The sequence below is a fragment of the Sceloporus occidentalis genome, unplaced genomic scaffold, assembly GCF_023333645.1.
Source record: "Sceloporus occidentalis isolate IW3139 unplaced genomic scaffold, rSceOcc1.0.p SCAF_2, whole genome shotgun sequence".
Lineage (NCBI taxonomy): Eukaryota > Metazoa > Chordata > Lepidosauria > Squamata > Phrynosomatidae > Sceloporus > Sceloporus occidentalis.
Window position 1 is genome coordinate 55,313,452 of NW_028316982.1, and position 21,465 is coordinate 55,334,916.

The window sequence follows — 21,465 nt, forward strand, 5'->3', positions numbered from 1 at the left end:
TGGTAAGATTCAGAGGAGATTTACCACTACCTTCCCTTGAGGCTGAGAGCATGAGACTTGCCCAACGTCACTCACTGATTCAATCATTCATAGCTTGAAAATATCCCTCCCCCCAAAAAAACAACAAAAAGCAAGCCTTGATTTTGCCATTTTATATAAGGGGCACAATTTTGCTACCTTGTTGTATATAATGAGACTTGAGCAGCCACAGATTTTGGTATCCATGAGAGGGTCCTAGAACCAAACCCCAGTGGATGCCAAGAGTCCACTGTAAAGTCTCATTTATTTAAGCAATCATATCACTAAGTATGGTTTTATTATATTTAATTCTCTCCAGAATACAACAATATTGTAGAATCTCTCTTTAACAACAAAGAATACCCTACTTTGATCGTTTGTCGCTATGTGCCTTCAAGTTGTTTCTGATTTATTGGCTACCTTGTCACAGTGTTTTCTTGGCAAGATTTGTTCATAGGTGGTTGCTTTTGTTGGGAGAGTGTGATTTGGCCAAGGTCACCCAGTGGGTTTCCATGGCCAAGTGAGGATTTAAACCCTGTTCTCCAGAGTCCTAATCCAACATTCAAAGCACAATACCACACTGGCTTTTTGATCAGCTTAGAAACAAACTTCTTTCCTGAATGTCATGGAAGGTCAATCAAGACTAAGCATAAGCACAAATTAAAGGATACCATTGTTGAAGAATCACACAGGGATTTTAAAAGAAGCTGTAGGTTTTATATAGAAGCTGTAGAAATGGAATCATGTAAGGAAATCTGTTGTATTAGCACAGGTATGCATGTCTGTGTGTGCACAGGCACAAAGAGGATCCTGCTAGGTGGTTTAGATATTTCAATAGGGGTACTCCTTCTCTTTTGAGTAGCTGTCAAAAGATATCTTTCAAATGTAGCCTGGCTAGAATGTCATGAAAGCCAGTGTATACCTTGCCTGTGCTGCTTCAACACGAAAACATTATACTAAGCTGGACTCTGGCTGGAATTCTGTTGTTGGACTGACCCAAGCAATTGCTGAGTAAGAGTCAACACAGGTAAATTGAATTAATTCAACTAGTAGGGAATAATTGAGTTTAAGCCACTAATTAGTTATTGGGACTGGCTTTTGGGTATTTCTAATGAATGCACATCTAAATATAGGTGTTGGGGTTTGCTTTATACCCTAATTTGGTATGAGTGGAGGCTGGTACATCAGTGTGATGCTGAAATTTTATGTAATGTTCTTGAGGTGTAATATACAGTGCTACCTCGGGTTACGAATTTAATTCGTTCCGCGGCGCCGTTCGTAACCCGATACATTTCGCAACCCGAAAAGCCGCTGGAAAGCCGCTAGCCGCACTTTGAATTTCGCGCCGAAACGCGCCGAAAAGATTTTCGTAACCCGAAAAATCCTTCGTAACCTGGAACAGTTTTTTTAAATCTAACTTTTTCGTACCCCGGAAATTTCGTAACGCGGTGAATTCGTATCCCGGGGTACCACTGTACACTCTTTATGACAAATAGAGATCATCATTAAGAATATACAAAGGATTCAGCTTGCAAAAGACCACAAAACAGATGTTTCAGGGGATTCTTAGGGCTAGTTTCCACAGGGATGTACATCAATTGGGATCTCAACACTGGAAGACTGATCACCTGGATGAAGTAACACTGGATGTTGCTGGACTAATGATGGATCAGTTACCCATAAAAATCAGCACTTTGTGACAAATATACTTAATAATCAACATATTCTGAGTTCAGGTACTGTTCTTGTTTTAAATGTTTTATCTGTGAGCCAGGGATAGGGAGTTTGTGGCCCTCCACATAGTGTTGGATTGTAACCTCTATCATCCTTGACAATAGCTTGTCTGACTGGTTGTCAGGAATTGCAGTCAAACATAAGCTGGAGGGCCACACATTCCTCATCCCTGTTTTGGGCCTGGAAGTTAAGTGGGGAAAACATTTTTATTACAAAATGCTTTTAAAAGACTCCTTTCTTTGTTAAAATGACAGACAGCACACATCTGTGTTAACAACTTGGTACCCTTGCAAGCTGTTTTGTGCACACTGTGAGCCAGTTGGGATAAAGGGCAAATAAACACAGACTGCAGGAAGAACCAGCAGCGATAAGACCAAGTGGGTGGTTACTTTCACTTAAACCAGAGGTTTGGTTTATTGTGGCCATTTCACTACATTTTGTATTGTATTCAAGTCACAATAAGACAAAGCCTGTGTTGCAGCCTTTCTGCTTTGTATACTCTTCCAAGGAAACACGACACATCTAAAAATGTATATATATATATTCTCTTCAATATAATACAATAAATAGAGCTGCTCACAAAAACTTTATAGCATATATATTAATACACTTAACAGATGAGAATGTAAGCATTATTAGGAAACAGTTGCAGTAGGAGAGCTAAGGGCAATCATGCTGGAGGGCAGGGCACCTCTTGCGCCTTATCAGGCTTAAGTGGCATTTCCAGAGTGGGAAGGGTGGGTGCATTACTTACTGACAATTTGTCTTTCCTAAAACATCTAGTTGTATGCAATAGCTCAATATAGCTGCCTCCAAACTTGTTTTGACCTTTCCTTTAGCTGCTTCTGCCCTTTTGGTCTCTTGATGCAGAAAGATGACATCTCATTTTGGAAAAAACTATTTCTTTTCCCATGTACCTGCACTTCATAACTCTGAGGTAATAATGCACAGAGAAGGCAGGCTTATGTGTGAAAACATTCCCCTGCACTGGGGGGAAATCCTTGCTTGTAGAGAACTAGATGTTCAGGAGATAATATGAGATGTTTTCCTGAAACCGACTGATTTTTACATGAAGCTATTTCATAAACCTCTACCATGGGAGAATTAGGAAACATTCTGCAGGAATCACCATCATTCATTTCATGGGAAGAAGATTAAAAAATCCAGAGTCTCACTGCCTGGAAAGCAATATGACATGACTGTTTAATTAAACTCTGTATGAGTAACTGCATGTCTGTAGACCAGTGTAAGAAGTCCTAGCAGCAGATCTTGTTTCAGAAAAGTTGGTGCTGGCACTCCAGTAGAAGTGCCACTTGTATCAAGGGTTTCCACAGTATACTTTGCAGAACATTTTTTCAATGATAGCTTGTAGGGAGTGATTATATAAAAGAGAGTTATCTGGAGAGAGCCATTACATATCTTGGGCTAAAATGTGTACTTCCCCCAATTTCTTTGAAAACATTTTAAAAAATACTAAATATGAGAAGAGTTCATATGCCTGCCTACGTGCCAGGATTGGTGTAGAAATAGAGGGTGGTTCTATGCTGTGTTAGATTTCTTGGTTATCATAGTGCAGTTGTAGCAGCTCCAGAGAAGGTACATACAATTACTAAGAAAGGGAAGTACCTTTTTCTTCCTCCTCCATGTCGCCATTGGACATACAAGTTTGCCCTGATAATCAGTCCCAAAATGAGAGACACAAAATATGTCCTTTCTCCATGTGTTAGCAGCACAATGTGGCCTGATGGATTTCAAGGCGACAGCTGAACTGGATTAGTACTGGAGCAAATGAGGCAAGCCAGTGCCTCTATGAACCCTGAGCCAAACTTGATAGCTAGCAGTTTACCCAGCATTATTTGTAAACTGGGCAATCTGCAACACAAAATCAAAGAAATTACATTTCTAGGTTAGGAGAGACCAGAGAGTTGGTATATCCCACACAAAAGCAATATCAGCACAGTTGGAGGCAGGGGGGGAGTTAATCTGTGTGAGCACATGGGCACAAGGAGATCTATGTCCATGATCCTGCATCAGAAGATCTTTCATAAACCTCTACCATGGAAGAATTATGAAACATCCTGTAGGAATCACCATCATCCTGTATCTCCCCACCGCCACCACCTTCATGGCCATGTAAGTACTTGTGGGGAGCAGGGGATGATTGAGATGCATCTGTCCATGTGATGGCCAGATTATAACAACATCATCCTCCATGACTTCTGGAAGACCTACAGGGGGTCCCAGAAGATGTTACAGAACTCTGGTCATTGTAAGGAAGAGCATTCTGACCTGCATAAGGAACACTCCCTACCCCAAAAGACATACACAGGCATAAATTGGATTTATGCATGCATTTTTCACAACAGGATTCAAAGACATAGCCATGTTAGTCATAGAATCAGTATGTAGAGAGATCTTGTAGCACCTTTGAAACTAACTGAGTGAAAAAAGTTGGCAGCATGAGCTTTCGTAGACTAAAGTCTACTTCCTAAGATGTATTTGGACGAACATAATGCCAGCCATATGTTAGCAAATGACTCATCTAGTAAGATAATGGTGTTTCTAAAAGTGGGATCCTTTGCAAAGCCTACTCTTGCTGAGCAGGGAACATCATATATATTTCTAAGAACAAGTATATACTTCTAAGAATAAAACAGATTAGCAAACCCTCACGGAAAACAAAGTAAATATATTTCTAAGAATAAACTAGGCTGGAGAACCCTCACTGAAAACAAAATTACTATAACGCCATTTAGTAATAGATGAAATCTTCGACATTTTTGAACACTGTATACACACAGCTGTTCAGCATCCTTTTGCACAGTTTTGCCATAAGCAGTGCCAGTTTTCCTGAATCCAGTTCTTCATATTGCCAAGCTTAACCAGCAAGTGGCAACCTGTGTGTGCTTGTACTGCACAAACAAATTATGTGTTCCTTCTAGTGTTGTCTTCTCCACAGGCATGACTGAAGGGGCAAGTTTAGCTAATTGCTAATAAAGGCAAAATTCCAGCTTAAAGAAAGATGAGTGCAGATCAGTCAGACGCCCAAGAGGACAGCACTGAAGTCTGACCCTCTCTGTACAACAAGGGAGGATCCTGTTGCGTTGTCTACAAATACTGAAGCATATTGGCCAGCCTAGAACAGAAAAACCAAAAGTGAGTCAATGAGCAAAGCAAACGATACACTGATTTGAACATCAACCCTAGAGATTATTTTAAAATGCTCCCTCCTTTGTCTGTAGTACATTGTTTTGTAATCCGCTTACTCTAAATATTTATATTTGCCTACCTGGTTTTAATATTTGTTGTTTAGGGCCAGAAGGGAGAAAATGGATAATTTTGTCAGACTTGTGTTAAGTCAGCTTCTTTTATCCACATATCACAAAGATATGACCAAATGGAACATTCTCTCTTCTACCCTTACAAGACTAGATATTCACAACTTCCCATTACAACTTTTGACCGCTGGTAGTTTTCTCTTGGGTACTGGTTTGTTTGCAGATACTCACCTGCAGAAAGAGGGTTCCAGTGACTGAAACAGTGAATCGCTCCCTGTTTTTGTCCAAATGCTTTACTGTTTTGAGAGAACTGAAAGCAAGAGATACCAATATCCTCATCAAAACCAAGGGATACAAAATAAAATGATGTCCCCTCTTTACTTTATTAAAGAACTCATGCCACTTTGCTCATAATAGCTGTATCAAGTCTCAGCTGCTACTCTCAGTCTGTTCTGCCTCATATTATCCTAAGTATCTACATTAGTAAGTAGTAAGTGATTTGCTATGTTGGGAGGTAACAGTGAAGACTAAAAAGAGAGCTCAGAAACATTACTTTTTTTACTACAGCCTCAAGAATCCATTGGCCATGCAGGCTGGGAGACTCTTGGATGTGGGCCAAAGAACTAAATTTCAAAGATCTGTCCATACCAATCTCCTGTTCACATGGGCCAATCAGATGATTATGGGAAGCCCCCCAAAAGGGCATGAATCCAATAGCACTCCCCACTTGTGTTTCCCAGGAACCAGTATTACAAGCATGCTGCCTTTAAGCCATCATGAACAGTAGGTGCTGATTATCTAATCTTCATGAATTTGTCCGATCCCTTTATAGAGCTGTTCGAGTTGGTGTAATGTTTCCCATCATAGACACATCTCGAAAGGAGAAAGCCAGGCCAACATGCATAAAATGCAGGACCTGTGCTTTCCTAAATGAATACCTTCTGCTACACATACTCACATATTCTGACGGCAAAGTGACTGGACACAGATCAGCAAACGCAAACGATCTCGAGCACACAGCTGGCTCTTCTTTGCATGGCCATTGGGAACTGCAACAAGCAAAAATTTATCAAGCTGAAACAGAAGATTAGCACCTGCTGCTGTAAAGAAATCTTTGGCCTCAACAGCTGGATACTACCTGATCTCATTTCATTAACGTACTTTTTACACCAATGCTTAGCCTGAAAATTTTACTTTCTGGACTAAAACTCCCAGAACTCCTAGTCCACATGGCCACTGACCATGCTGGTTGGAGGATTCGGGAAGCTGTAGGACAAAAAAAGTAACTTTTCCAAGCACTGCTCCATGAAGATCATTTCATAATACTTCCTTGTAGTATTTCCCATTGAGGCCTTGTGGTTTACTAGAACAGAACTTATAATGTCAGACTCTAGTCTTTTCAGATTAGGGTTGCCATAACCTGGCGGGGGGCAGGAATTTCCCGCTTTTGGACCGTCTGCATGGTCACACTACGGTTTGGGGCTTGTCCCGGGTTTGCCCCCGCCCCCGGGCTTTGTTATTGCGCCACTGTGGCAGCGCCTTTGGCCACTCTTGCAGCCGCCACCGCCGCCGCCACCACCAATGCAGCTGTTGCTGTGTGGCCTGCTGTGGCTGCTCCTCTGGCCGCCGCCGCGGTTCGGCTCCGTAAGCCGGGCCCTGTGCCCCACACGCCCACACTCACAGTTCTGCGCAGGTGCGCGTAGGGCTCTGTTGGAGGCTGGAGCACCTCCTATTGGCTGGCAGGCTTGCCAATAGCGGAACAGCCCGCCTCCTGCTTCAGGAGTCTGTGACTACTGGCAGGGGGCGGGGCTGTTCCAGCTCCCTGACCCCATTGGCCACCCAGGTTAAAGAGGAGGAGCTCTCCTCTGTTTACTTCCTGCCCACCATGTGGGCCGGTGAGGGACTGAGGTGGTGGGCAGAGGAGGGCAGTGGGCAGCCCCCACTGAAGCAGCTGCAGCAGCAGCAAAAGCACCAGAGCAGAGGACCAAAGGTAGGCCTCTGGGCCGGGGGGGACGTTTTCGGCTTCAGGCCCCAGCCAGGCCCTGGAAGCGGCTCCGCAATCGTGGAGTCCTCCAAGGCCTGGCCGGGGCTTGGGAGACGCTGGCTCCCAGGTCCCAGCCAGGCCCTGGAAGCGGCTCCGCGATCGCAGAGTCCTCCAAGGCCTGGCCGGGGCTTGGGAGATGCTGTCTCCCAGGCCCCAGCCAGGCCTTGGAGAAGGTTTAAAAATGTAGGTCTTTTTTTTTTAATTTCCTGGCCAGGAAATTAAAAAAAAAAAGCCCTACATTTTTCCCGGTTTGGAGGTCCTCAGGGATGGCAACCCTATTTCAGATTCATATGTCCAGAGTTGAGAGGCAGAGAGAGAGATTGAACATTTAGGTGGTGAAGTGAAAGAAATGATCTGCCAGCCCTGACTGTGAGCATTGCTCTGTTGAAAATTAGTAGATTGTTTCAGCACTTACCAACATGCAATGTGGCACTGAAGATGTAGTATCCACTGAGAGGTGCTTGGTATTGACCACTGGTAAGGTTTAGTCCTAGGCCACGCTGGAATACATCCCCGTTTTTAGGCTAGTACCAAAAAACAAAAACAAAAAGACTCACCAAGTGGAAGTGAAAATAATTCCAGCTTTTTCTATTGTACATGGAGATCAAGGTCTGATACAAGCTCTTCATTAGTGGGCTCAAACAAGGTATCAGAAAGCTGTAGGGCCAAAGGTTAACCACTTGCTCACTTTGTGTGATGCATAGTTGGAGACAGTGCCTTGAATCCAGACTTGCCAATGCTGTAGGAGGTGATCTACTCATAATTTTCAGACTCTGGGCATCTGGATTTTGTGTAATCTGAACTGGTTGTGATTCCCATGACTATGACTGATTGTTTCTATATCATGGTTGGTTACACCATTATTCCAAAATTGCCTTCTCATTAGAAGTACATTATTTGGAAAGGTAAGGCATTATCCTTCATGTCATCTTTCCATATACCACCACTGTGGGTATTTTGCTGCAATTCTTCCAATTCTTCTTCTCTTCCTAGAGTGCACTTCCTTATTTTTTTTTCTATGAGTTCTTATATGTGACTTGATAATGCCTATAGTAAACTATTATTCTCAACAAGACTGAAATCAACCATGTGTAATGTGACATACTATTATAATAAATTATAGTACAGTAACATATTATGGTGGTTTGAGGGTAGGACTTAGACTCCAGAAATCAGGGTTCATTTCCTCACTCAGCCATAGAATCTCAAGGGGGGGCCTTGGGTGAGTCAAACCTTCTCAGGCCAAGAAAACCCTGTGATAGGTTTGCCTTAGGGTCTCTGTAAACTTGAAACAACACGAGGGCACACAACAACAACAACAAATTATATTAAAATATATTATTTTCTGTGGACATTCTCTTATTTATAGCACTTTTGGATCACCAATTGGACTGAGTTCTTTGGAAAGCATGAAATACATTAAAAATACCCACAATGAATTAACAATAGCACATAATAATTGAGATCCTGTATGACTGCTGGTGAGTATACTTCTCCTCCAGCCTTTTTCTGCCAGGCTTCTCCTCCCATACTTATATCCAACATCCAGGTATACCTGCAAAATTGCATTGTGCCCAAGCTGTCTCCATCCCACTGGCCATAAAGGTGCATTCCTTTTTGTCAGCTGGGTTTGTCTACAAGGGAGGGGGGATATGGCAGAAAGAGGTACAAGAACCTCCTTCTGCCATGACCTTAAAAGTACATACACTGGCATAAGGAAAGATTATGACAGAAGTGACACCACTGAGACCACAGTAAAACTAGCAGCAAAGAGTGAAAACACTGCAGAAAATAATGCTGCCATTAATTCACTTGAAGCATTGCTGAGTCTAGATCCACACACTTTTATTCTTAGGAAAACTCCAGGAGGAATAAAATGCATTAATGTTTACAGATAAGTGTCTAGATTAGCCTGGCATGAGGGAACTCATAGCTTAGTGGTAAGAAGCATCTCAGTTAGTGATGTGATCTTTCAAAGTTAGCATACTTTACGTTTTCTCATATTTTTTTAAATCTGGAGAACTGAATTTAAGTTATTTGCTATTAAAAATTGAAAACAGAGCTTGGATCTCTGGTTGTAGAATACACTACAACATCCTGGAAAGCAGAAGACAAATTTTTTATGATTTTTTAGGATCCTTGTCTTACTGCCCAGGCAAAAAGGCCATTTCTCCCTTTCCTAGCATGCACAGGCATTGGCCACTTCCAAGAGAAATGCACCAAACCAACTAGAAACAGCTCCATCTCCCTCTGCTACTCACTATGTAATAGAGCTGAAGCTCTTGCAGTGATCGTCGTTCAACTGAAATATTCTTTTGGATCCGGCAATAGAATGCTGCCTCTACTCTCGCTGGCTCCCTGTTTTCTAGCAGTAGTCCACTCATTTGGACAAATAATTTTTTTTCCATTCCTTCCCTGTCTTCTTCTTCCTGGCAGTTCTTGCAAGCTTTGATTCCTTCCCATTCCCTGATTATTCCTAAGGAATCAGAAAGACAACGTTAAATGCCTGTGGTGGGCCCAAATAATCTCCATGTGCAAGTCAAGGTCTTCATTCACAAGAAGGGAAGAGAGTAAACATAACAGGTTCTAATCAAAATGCACAGCACTGAATATCTACTTTCTTGGACTATAAAAAAAGAATCCCTTACAAGTTCCAAAAAGGTATATTTCCCAAGCTCCCAGTTCAGATTAAGTTAGTTATGGTTATCTCCTGCTGAAATCATTGTGAAAAGTTAGCAAAGACTAACTTAGATGCATGTGGTTTTCAATGAAAACCACATGCATCTAATTTATCATGTTAGTTCAACTAACTGGATATACACAATATTTAATTTAACTGGTATCCTTCCTTTCTACCAAAATGGAGAGAGCAACTAACACACACAAGAGAATCTTAGGGGGGATACAGACCGGCACTTTGTGCCAGCCTGTAGGCAGAGCCACAGTGCAGCATCCGCACGCTGGATGCTGTGACTCCGCCCCATTGCGCCATAACACTGAGTGCCCTTCTAGACGGCATGTGGCATCATGGCATGACTCCAGCGCAACACCCCATTCTGTGCTGTTCTATTCTGTTGCGTTCCTGTTCCTGCAAGTGCTGTGCAATAAGCTTAATAGTTTCATATTTCATTTTAAGAGAATTCTAAACCCCAGAGAATCATTAGGACAACCATAATCAATAACCATCAATTATCGAGGACCTATGGGATGCAGTGGCTTAGTGGTTAAGATGCCAATTCTAATGATCAGAAGACCCTAAGGTTGGCTGTTTGAGGCCTGAGTGCTGCATGATGGGGTGAGCTCCTGACACTAGTCCCAGCTTCTGTCAACCTAGCAGTTTGAAAGCATGCAAATGCAAGTAGACAAATAGGTACCATTTCTCAGTGGGAAGGTAACAGCATTCAGGGCAGTCATGCTGGTCACATGACCACTGATGTCATCTACGGACAATGCTGGCTCTTGGGCTTAGTAACGGAGATGAGCACCACCCCCTACAGTCGGTTACAACTAGACATTCATGCCAAGAGACTACTTTTACTGTTACCTTACCTAACTCTGTGTATTTGGGCTTAATCAGTACCATAGTATATCTGCTTGGAGTGCAGCCACCTTTGTTTCATACCTTTAAGTATTAATCGCAGTTCTCTCAGCATGTCTTCCTTTGTAATTGTGGCTCCAGGAAGTCCAGGTGGACCAGGAGGACCTGGCGGACCAGGAATGCCAAGCTAGGAGACAAACATAGGACTTAAACCTTTACTTCAGACACTGAAACTGTTATCTGCATATCTATGGCCAATTGTCCATGTTGACAGGCTCCAGAGGTGGCCTCTGTTTTACTGAGATGTTTGTCACTTGTTGAATTCATTAATCCACTTGAGAAAGGTTCTCCAATCCTTTCAAGACAGGCAGGAAAAAGAACAGTAATTTCCAGGGTGAAATTTTTAGATCACAGAACACAATCTTTCAATGTGTGTGTGTGTGTGTGTATCTCACATCAATATGAGGTGATGTCCAACCAGTAATACATTCATTGGTTGGCCAAGAATCCCAAAAGTGGAAGAAGAACACATGTCTAACTTATGAAGATATGCAATTGTGAATTGTTTTGTGATGAATTTTGGCTGAAACCAGTAATGTTAACAGCCACATTATCTGCCCAACTCTCTGTGTGTGTGTGTGTGTGTGTGTGTGTGTGTGTGTAAAAAAACTTGGGAAAACAAGAATTTAAAGTAGGGAAACAGGATAACAGGGAAAGGATGCTTAACTCCTTTTCTGCTTGCCATTTTTCTGTTGCAGATCACACATACTCTTGTTACATTTGCACCCAGAAGTCCAAAAGAAGCACATGAGAATTTGACAGTGAATATAGTTAAACCCTTAACATTTAAGAAGAGCCACAACATGGCCAAATAGTGAAGAGGATTTATGTGATTACTGTATTAAACTACCAGTTAAACACATTTTAAAAATTCCAAACTAATTATAAATAAGCAGTAAAATATTAAAAGGCCACTGTATGCATTTAAAACCTGTGACCATAGCAGGGGGTCAGTTGCTGAAGACCTGACTAAATAGAAAGCTCTATGTCTGCTATACCATATGGCCTTAACGTGTAGCCTTGAGAGTAGGGTTGCCATATCCCGCCGGGGGGCGGGACAATCCCGGTTTGGGCGGTGCTGTCCCGGTCCCGGTCCGGTTTGGCGCCCAAACCGGGACGGCCCCGCCCACCGCGGCCACCTCAGGCCCCGCGGCGGCTCCAAGGCCTTGCTGAGGCCTGGGAAGGCTCTCCGCGGTTGGAGCTCCAGCCGCGGAGACGCTCCCTCCCGGGCCCCAGCGAGGCCTTCGAGGCAGCTCCGCGGTCGGAGCTCCGGCCGCGGGGTCCTCAAGGCCTCCATGAGGCCAGGGAGGAGGAGGAGGCCGCTTCCCACCGCGGCGATCGCCGCGATGAGGGGCGGCCTCCGCCTCCTTCCCGGCCTGGGAGCCGGCCTAGGCTTCTTCCCAGGCCGGGAGAAGGAGCAGGCCGCTTCCCACCGCGGCGATCGCCGCGATGAGGAGCAGCCTCCGCCTCTTTCCCGGCCTGGGAGCCGGCCTAGGCTCCCTCCCAGGCCGGGAGGAGGAGGAGGAAGCCTGGCACCGCGGCGATCGCCGCGATGCCAGGCTTCCCCCCGCCCTTCTCGGCCTGGGAGCCGGCCTAGGCTCCCTCTCAGGCCGGGAGGAGGAGGAGGAAGCCTGGCACCGCGGCGATCGCCGCGATGCCAGGCTTCCCCCCGCCCTTCTCGGCCTGGGAGCCGGCCTAGGCTCCCTCCCAGGCCGGGAGGAGGAGAAGGAAGCCTGGCACCGAGGCGATCGCCGCGATGCCAGGCTTCCCCCCGCCCTTCTCGGCCTGGGAGCCGGCCTAGGCTCCCTCCCAGGCCGGGAGGAGGAGGAGGAAGCCTGGCACCGAGGCGATCGCCGCGATGCCAGGCTTCCCCCCGCCCTTCTCGGCCTGGGAGCCGGCCTAGGCTCCCTCCCAGGCCGGGAGGAGGAGGAGGAAGCCTGGCACCGAGGCGATCGCCGCGATGCCAGGCTTCCCCCCGCCCTTCTCGGCCTGGGAGCCGGCCTAGGCTCCCTCCCAGGCCGGGAGGAGGAGGAGGAAGCCTGGCACCGCGGCGATCGCCGCGATGCCAGGCTTCCCCCCGCCCTTCTCGGCCTGGGAGCCGGCCTAGGCTCCCTCCCAGGCCGGGAGGAGGAGGAGGAAGCCTGGCACCGAGGCGATCGCCGCGATGCCAGGCTTCCCCCCGCCCTTCTCGGCCTGGGAGCCAGCCTAGGCTCCCTCCCAGGCCGGGAGGAGGAGGAGGAAGCCTGGCACTGTGGCGATCGCCACGGTGCCAAGCTTCCCCGCGCCCCTTCCCGGCCTGGGAGGCTGCCTAGGCGTCCTCCGAAGCCGGGAGGAGGAAGAGGCCACTGGAACCGCGGCGCGATTCCAAGCGGCCCCTGTTCCTCCTCCCGGCTTGGGAGAGAGCCTAGGCGTCCTCCGAAGCCGGGAGGAGGAGGACAGGGTTTGAAAATGTAGGACTTTTTTTTAATTTCCTAGCCAGGAAATTAAAAAAAAAAAAGTCCTACATTTTCAAACCTGGTCCTACATTTGTCCCGGTTTGGAGGTCCTCCATGATGGCAACCCTACTGGTACCTGATGGTGACACACTCTTGTAATTAGACTACTCCTTCCCTGCCCTCTGCCAAAAAGCCTAGGCTTGCTATATCAGATTCTAAGAATCCCTATTGTAAAGTGACTCCCCCCCTCCAAAAAGAGTCTATGTCAAGATAATATTCCTTACCTTTAACTTTTGGGGTTGGCTTTTGGGCCCTTTTTTTATTACAACTCCATTGTTTGACTGTTTCATAAGAAGCAACCAGGCATCTCGAGAGACGGCACTGCTGATCTTCCCTATAGCAGGGTTCTTTATATAATGAGAAGGAAGTTAAAGCAAAGGCAATACATTTAGAGTAAAGAAGACAGTTTGGGAACAAACAACATAATATTACACTCTTCCCAAAAGTGCTTTGATTATTATCTTTGCTCATTATGTCTGCCACATCCAGATATCAATCATGTTATATCCTTCAGTCTATCTCATCTGCTTCACTTTCGCCACTCTATTAATTCCAAAGTCATTTATAATCCCCTCTCACAAAGTCAATGCACTGGGGTGGGTTTTGTTTTTCTCCCTCTCTCATCAAGAGATACATTTCACTGTCATATTTGATTATATAATTTCCAAACAGTGCCAATATCCTGGGTGTATGTTTGTCTGATAGATCAGAGTTGCCATTACACTCTTCTAATAATGTGTGTCACTGAGCTGGAAGGTGGCATTTTCTGCTAGCACTTTTCAGTGATGGCAGCCCACTTTTGAAATGCTCTTCTTGCAGTAGATGACAAAGAGTTCAAAAGGGATGTATCTAAAATAATTTCTAGCCGTTTTCACTTCTACTAGAAACAGGTATTTTCTAAAATGATTCCCAGATACTTTGGATTACAACATAGATCAGTTTTTTTTATAAAAAACAACAACAACTCACATCTTTCCTGGGGAAATCTACTTCCCTTCCTGCTACATTGGGAACTGCAACCAAGTAGTATTACTGGCAGATGTGATCATCATCCTTTTCAACCCTGTGATCCCTGGCTCCACTACACCACCAGCTTCCCTGACAGGCTTATCTGGTACCGACATTATATGTCCAAAACACACTGCACAAATAATCCAGTTTTAGACTGCTTTAACTGCCCTGGCTCAGTGTTAGGAAATCCTGGGAATTGAAGTTTATTGTAGCACCAGAGCTCTCTGACAGGCGCCACATCCACACTGGAGAAATAACCCGTTTTTGGCACCGCTTTGACTGCCCTGGCTCAAGGCTGTGGAATTCTGGGAGTTGGAGTTTGTTGTGGGGCCCAGAGCGATAATGATAATACAAAAAATGGCAGAGAAATGCAATTGGGGGTTGGACTGGATGGCCCTAGTGGTATCTTCCAACTCTACGATTCTATGATTCTATGATTCTTGTATTGTTAATATATCGTTATTGAATGTTTCACACATGAACCGTTTCACTACTATTGCACATGTGTGAAAAATCATGGTTCCATCCTGAACAGAACAAAATAAAATTGATATATTTTACAACATTATTTTCAAACAGTTCAAACAAAACCATGCCCTGTACCTCAAAATACGAGAAAAATCCACTCCAAAAACAATCTTAGTAATGAGAACAATTTCCTGTACCGAAAGGCACTCTGGCAAAAGGTCCCAGATTGCCTCGCAATAGCGTGCATGAAACATTATTGACTTCTGCACCTTCATGATAGTGCTTTATTTGCACTATCGGCAAGCTATTAACGGGAGTTTAGCATTACTAAGATATTACAGGAGCATTCTACTTTAATCATGGGAGAAATACGGGAGAAGTATGACATCATGTGAAAGTCTTTGTGCAATCATGCCATCATGACAGGACCATTCTGTTTCTGTCCCATTTCTTATCCCCATATGATAATCTCCTATGTCTCTTGAGAACAGGGTTTGAATCCCCACTCAGCCCTGGAAACCCACTCAGTGACCTTGGGCAAGTCATAGCTTCAAAGGAAGGCAAAAGCAACCACCCTCTGAACAAACCTTGCCAAGAAAACCTTTGGATAGGGTGGTCTTAGGGGTGCCATAAGTTGGGAACTACTTAAAGGCACACAGCAACAACAACATCTCAGAGTGAAACACCTTTGGGCTGTCTATTGTCTACTCCAGTTTAAGTCCTGTGCCTTGTTGGTTGTAGAGCTAAATACAAAGGAGAAGCTTCTGTCATTACTTAGGCAACAAACAGGACATCACACTGAATTATTGAGCCTATAGTAGCATATGTACTTACCTGGTCACTAGATGATACCAAAGGAAGGCTTTCTGTTTCATTCCACGGGGATTTCTTCTCCTGGGTGATTCCATTTCCATGTTTTTCAGGTTCCACGGGGCCAACACAAAAAGTCACTGCTAGCAAACCCATGGCCAACAACTGGAGTAGACGACCAGAAAGGAGAAGGAGAGACATCCTCTGGAACACTGTCCCACAGTTTCTAAAGAGACAGACACATGGAATTAAGCATTGCTAGGAATTTCTCAAGAGAAAAGATCAGAAACCATAACACCCTTTAAGCTGTGACCTTCCAAAAGGACAGTGGATGATATTCTTAGGGAAATTCCAAGAGGAATAAACTCCAGGAAGATGTTGTCCAGTGTATCCTCAAGATCACTTTATGTATTCCATTTTTCTCACAGCAGACCCATACAAGATACAGTATTAAAAAGAAGAAATTGTGAGAGGGAAGGAGAGCAAGCGAATGAGAATAAACCCAGCTTCAAAAAGGGACAAAAAAGGTAAGAGAAATAACATGCAACCCACACTACACACCCCACATCAGATTGAGGTCCTAGGGCTGGCAATGAAATCAGGGAGAAACTAAATGCAATTTCTGCATTTGAGAATAAGGGTGAAAAAATATATTATGAAATGACCTCACCACTAGCTCCTTCCAGTTCAAGAGGTTTGAAATCAAGAGACTCAGGACACTTCTTGGAGTGAAGACTAATATTCAGATAAAGCAGGAGCAGTTGGTCTTACTATTCCTGGATCCTCTTTTTAAGGCTAAGACAAAACACTGTGTTGTAACTGCAAAAGTCCTATGGCTTTCCTTTTCAGCGCTGTAAGGGACACCTAGTTCATTCTCTTTTCAGTGTTCCCCTTTCTTAAAAAATGCTTCCTAAGACTTGTATCCTCCAAGCCACTCCACTTCCCAGCTGGACTCACCACTGTCCACCTGTTGTTCTGACTGCATTTTATTTGCTGCCTTCCCTTCCTTTAATAAGCTTGAATTCCCCGCCTCACTGCAGTTGCCACCCACATTCATTTTGAGAAATGTTACAGAGCCATCTACTGAAACCAGCAATAAATTACAACAACCCAAAAACTCTGGACTGAAAAATGGGTGATAATTTCAGTTCACTGACGCTGCATCCACACTGCAGAAATAATCCATTTTGACACCACTTTAACTGCCATGACTCAGTGCTATGGAATTCTGAGAAGTGGAGTTTGTTGTGGCACCAGAGCTTCCTAGAATTCCATAGCACTGAGCCATGGCAGTCAAAGTGGTATCAAAATGGATTATTTCTGCAGCATGGATGGACTCTGAGACAACATGACTCATTAGAAAAGATGATAATGTTTTAAAAATGGGAAGACAGTAAAATAAAAAGAAAGGTCTCACTACAAGTGGATAGACTCAAGAAACCCACAGCCCTGCAATTGTAAGACCTGTAAAGGTTGTTAATAACAGGATGTCTTGGGGAGGGCTCCCATTCCTAGGGTTGCCATAAGTTGAAGCTGACTTGACAGCAATTAACAATCAACATTTTTCATTAAAAATGTACAAAAAATGGCACATTTCTTCATACAGAGCATGGAAAGAATGTTGTTGTTGTGTGCCATCAAGTCATTTTTTACTTATGGCGACCCTAAGGCCATACGTCATGGGGTTTTCTTGGCAAGAGTTGTTCAGAGGAGGTTTGCCACTGCTTTTCCCTGACGCTGAGAGCGTGCAACTTGCCCAAGGTCACCCAGTGGGTTTCATGACCAAGCAGGAATCAAGTCCTGGTATCTAGAGTCAACACTCAAACCACTATGCCACCATGACTTGTGTGGAAAAAAATGTAGGACTTTTAGAAAATTAAAGATGAAAGGAGTAGCAGATTAATCCATCTAGGCTCAGGAATTTCATCCTCACCAAATATCCCGATTTGCCAAGGACAGTTGTGATTAATCCTCTGTTGCCTCACTTTCAAAGATGCTTTTAAAATGTCCCAGTTTCTCTATCCTCCTACCACTTTCCCCCTTTATCCTCAGCTTTCTGAAAAGTGAGTTCAGAGTGAAAAAGTAGTTTGTGTTCAGTTAACTCAGCAAGGGGAAGAGGAGAGGGCAAATCTTGCCTTTCCCACAGGGCTCAGGCAAAAGAAAACTACTGTAGCCTCTCCTACCTTGTATGTGCTTTCTCCTTAATAACTTTTGTCATCTTTGACCACACACAGATGTTGTCTGGCTATATGTGTCCTGTTTTTCATCTGAAATGCTTCAGGATACAGAATTTGGTCCTTAATTTATAAAAATCTGGTTTTTGTCTCTATCTATTCTTCCGCATTATCACTGATTTAAGATTGCCACTTTTTTCTATAAAGGCTCTTTACCCTTAACATCTGCACAGCAAGCAGGTTCTCTCCATGCTTATGATGGCTATGCCCATTGAATCTTTCCCATCTAAACTGGGGAAATTTGAATTTCAGCTTTGTTTTGAAGAATTTGGCAGAATTCACCAAGTTTTTGACATTCTGAATGGAAAGAATGTAAGATTTTTTAAAAAAACAACAACATGATATGCAGAAGAAAGCAAAACTGGGAGATTTCTCCATCCCTAGTTCAGCCCACATTCAAACTAAAAAGCCTATAGCAACAGGACAATACAGAGACTACATGCCCTGTAAATGAAGAGCTGCAGGCTTTAGGAAGAAGCAATACACAGTACCAGGGATGCTTAATTTCTCTATTGTAGAGCATTTTGATGAAGCAGATAACAACAACAACAACAACAATAATATTACAGTAATAACCATTTTTATTTATATGTTCCGCCTCTTCCAAGGATCGAAGCAGGATTAAAATAATACAATGCAATTGAACAGTCAATAAAATACTAATACTGAATTATACATTCCTATTAGTTCCTTAAAATCTCCAAACTTCAATTCATTTACCATCATACTTAGAGAGGAGGGTCTTCATCATCATCTCTATACCAAATCCGATGGGAAAGCCCGCTGGAAGAGATCCGTCTTTACTGCCTTCTTAAAGGCATCTAAGGTAGTGATAAGACGGATCTCCTCCAGCAGACTATTCCATAATTTAGGGGTTGCAGCAGTGAATGCTCTGTGGGAAGTTGTGGTTAATCGAGTATTACAATGTTCTAACAAATTCTTCCCTGATGTTCTGAGTGTGCGGGGTGGATTATGTAGGGAGGGGTGTTCCCACAAGTAATTCAGGCCCGAGCCATGTAAGGCTTTAAAGGTAATAACCAACACCTTGTTTTGCACCCGGAAGCTAATTGGCAGCCAGTGGAGAGATTTTAACATATGGTCAAATCTAGAAGTACTGGTGACCAACCTGGCTGCTGCATTTTGAATCAGTTGAAGCTTCCAAACTTGGTACAAGGGTAGCCCCAAGTAGAATGCATTACAGAAATCTAAATGAGAGGTTATCAGTGCATGTACCACTCCTTCAAGGTCCCTTTGGTCCAGGTAGGAGCGCAGTTGGCGTATCAGCCGAAGTTGGTACTAAGCACTCCTGGTCATCGCATTTACTTGAGATGACAGCTGTAGTGATGAGTCCAGGAGTACTCCCAAACTGCGAACTTCGTCCTTTATGGGAAGTGTGACCCTGTACACAGGGACGTAGCTAGGATGTTAGGAAGGGGGGGGGGTCCAGACTAAGTGCCACCATTATAATGGGGCTTGGGTGCGGCAGCACAGCAGCACACACCATTTGTTTTTCTAATGGAGGGGGGCCCCGGACCCCTAGAACCCCCCCCCCCTTGGCTATGTCCCTGCTGTACAGGACTGGACTATCAAAATTTAAAATCTGAAGGATTTGAGAAGATGTAAATTCAACGCTTACTATACTGTCTTTGATGTATCCTAATTCTGACAATGACTGCTTTTGGCAATGTACTTTTGTCATTCGTTTATACTGCAGAGTTTGTTGTTCATGTTGTTGATGTTGTTATGAAACTATTGCTACCCTACATCTTCGCTGTCATTCCCAACACAGACAAAATGCAGCTAAACAACAATAAAAACAAAACTGATTTAAAATAACTGAAAACAGCAAAAGTGAAAGCAAGAGTAAAATGCTATAGGACACCAGACAAAAAGCAGCATACAATTGCAGCTTGAAATGTTTCAACAAACTGCAGACTGGAATTTTTGTTTTGTCTTGCAGAAATAGCACATTTTTTCAGATGAGGCTTGCCATTGCCTTCCCCTGAGATTGAGACTGAGGACGTTATCAGACAAGGGAAATTGGAAATATAATCCAATGGCAATCTGAACGCAATCATGGGGTTTAACTTTATTGCGTGATAGACTACCACACGCAATTTCGGGCAAAGGGAAGTCAGTCCGAACACAATCATGGGGTTTCACATTATTACGTGAGAGGTGATCACATGCAATTTCGGGCAATGGCAAGCTATTTTCAGGCAATAGGAAGTCGGTTCAAACGCAATTCGAGTTCACGTAAATTCGCTGAACAAGTGAATTCACGTGAATGCTTTCTGGCCCCATTTTCTTTTCATTTGAAATTAAAAGAAATTCCTTCCGTGTGATAAACGTAGGCTCCATAATCTAGAACTCAAACCACTACCCACATTGGCTCTCATGACATTCCACTTACTCATATCTAAATCTGGATCCAGCCCTCTGTTCACTACATGACTTTGATCTGTATATTATCATTACAATGAGTGACTGTTCCAAGATGAAAGATTAAAATGTAAGGTGCTTAAAATGTAAGGTACTTTCCTTTAAAATAAGACATCAAGGATATATTGGGGGAATTTATGATTCTGAGTGAGTAACACACAATATTATAATGAAGCAGGGAGAATAATTGTTTCATCCTCCCTGCTTCTCTTCATGCTTGAATGAAATCTAGGCTTCATTCTTGAACTGACATGTCATTGTCTTGGCCACTGTTCCCAGCAGAGTGATGTAACTAAGCTGTTCTCGTTCTCTCTCTCTCTCTCTCTCTCATTCAGTTTTCCATGAAGGGAAGGACCATGCCAATGAAGTCATGGGAATGAAAACTCCATCTGTTTCCAAAAACACTATAGTGCAGAACAAGAGAAGTCAAGGAACATGGCTTCCATGGTAGCTTGACATCCTTTGTATACGACTATTTCCTCAAACTGTGTTATTAGGCAACAAATAATTTGCTGTGTGGCAGAAAGTGTCTGTCCCACTAAGAAAATATGTATTCTTCCCAACCCTCCAACATCTCCTCTTATTCTCAGAGAAAATAGACTCAGAGAAAGAAAGTGAAAAACTGGAAGAAGAAAGATCAATTATTTAAATATGCAGGTGGCTTGACACTACTGGCAGAAAATAGCAAAGATTTGGAACAACTACTGATGAAAATTAAGGAAGAAAGTGCAAACACAGGGTCACAGCTGAATATTAAGAAAACAAAAGTAATGACTATAGATTTACATACGTTTAAAATGAGTGATGAAGGCATCAAAATTGTCAAAGATTTTCTATAACTTGGCTCAGTCACTAATCAAAATGGTGATTGTGATCAAGAAATCAGAAAAAATCTTTGACTTAGGAGGTCACATAAGCAGGTAATAGATATGATCCTCAAGTGTAAAGATATAGTTGTTGTTGTTGTTATGTTCCTTCAAGTCGTTTCCAATGTATGGAGACTGTAAGGCCATATCACAGGGGTTTCTTGACACATTTCTTCAGAGGGGGTTTGTTATTGCCATCCTCTGAGGCTGAGTGACTGTTACTTGCCCAAGGTCACCCAGCAGAATTCGAACCCTGCTTTCCAGACTTATAGTCCAACACTCCAACAACTACACCATGCTGGTTCTCCCAAAAATATTGAATATCAAAGTAAGGATCACCAATGTCACAGTATTACTAATTTCTATGCATGGATGGGGGGGGGGGGGGAAGAGCTGTAACAAAAAAAACTCATCTGAAATGTGGTGATGGAGGAGAGTTCCACTGATACCATGGACCACCAAAATGA

The 21,465-nt window shown here is 43.6% G+C and overlaps 1 protein-coding gene and 1 long non-coding RNA gene across 3 annotated transcripts; one reads left to right on the forward strand and one right to left on the reverse strand.

Moving 5' to 3' along the window:
* Window positions 1-2,305: 2,305 nt before the first annotated feature.
* ERFE (erythroferrone) lies at window positions 2,306-16,335 on the reverse strand. 2 transcript variants are annotated; one of them, XM_089509493.1, is made up of 9 exons: window positions 16,127-16,335; window positions 15,481-15,682; window positions 13,392-13,514; window positions 10,697-10,799; window positions 9,336-9,550; window positions 7,490-7,598; window positions 5,989-6,079; window positions 5,262-5,340; window positions 2,306-4,888 (listed from the first exon to the last, which is right to left on the reverse strand). In XM_089509493.1, exons 2-9 carry the CDS (start codon window positions 15,655-15,657, stop codon window positions 4,790-4,792), a joined length of 996 nt encoding a protein of 331 aa, XP_089365619.1. In that variant the 5' UTR covers window positions 15,658-15,682; window positions 16,127-16,335; the 3' UTR covers window positions 2,306-4,789. The 2 variants fall into 2 exon arrangements, with proteins under 2 accessions (XP_089365619.1, XP_089365620.1); XM_089509494.1 differs by lacking the exon at window positions 5,262-5,340 and having other exon boundaries at window positions 4,774-4,888.
* Window positions 6,954-21,361, forward strand: LOC149318342 (uncharacterized). The gene is made up of 3 exons (XR_016280023.1): window positions 6,954-7,020; window positions 15,570-15,983; window positions 20,468-21,361. It is a non-coding gene; the product is annotated as an uncharacterized LOC149318342 (long non-coding RNA).
* Window positions 21,362-21,465: the final 104 nt, after the last annotated feature.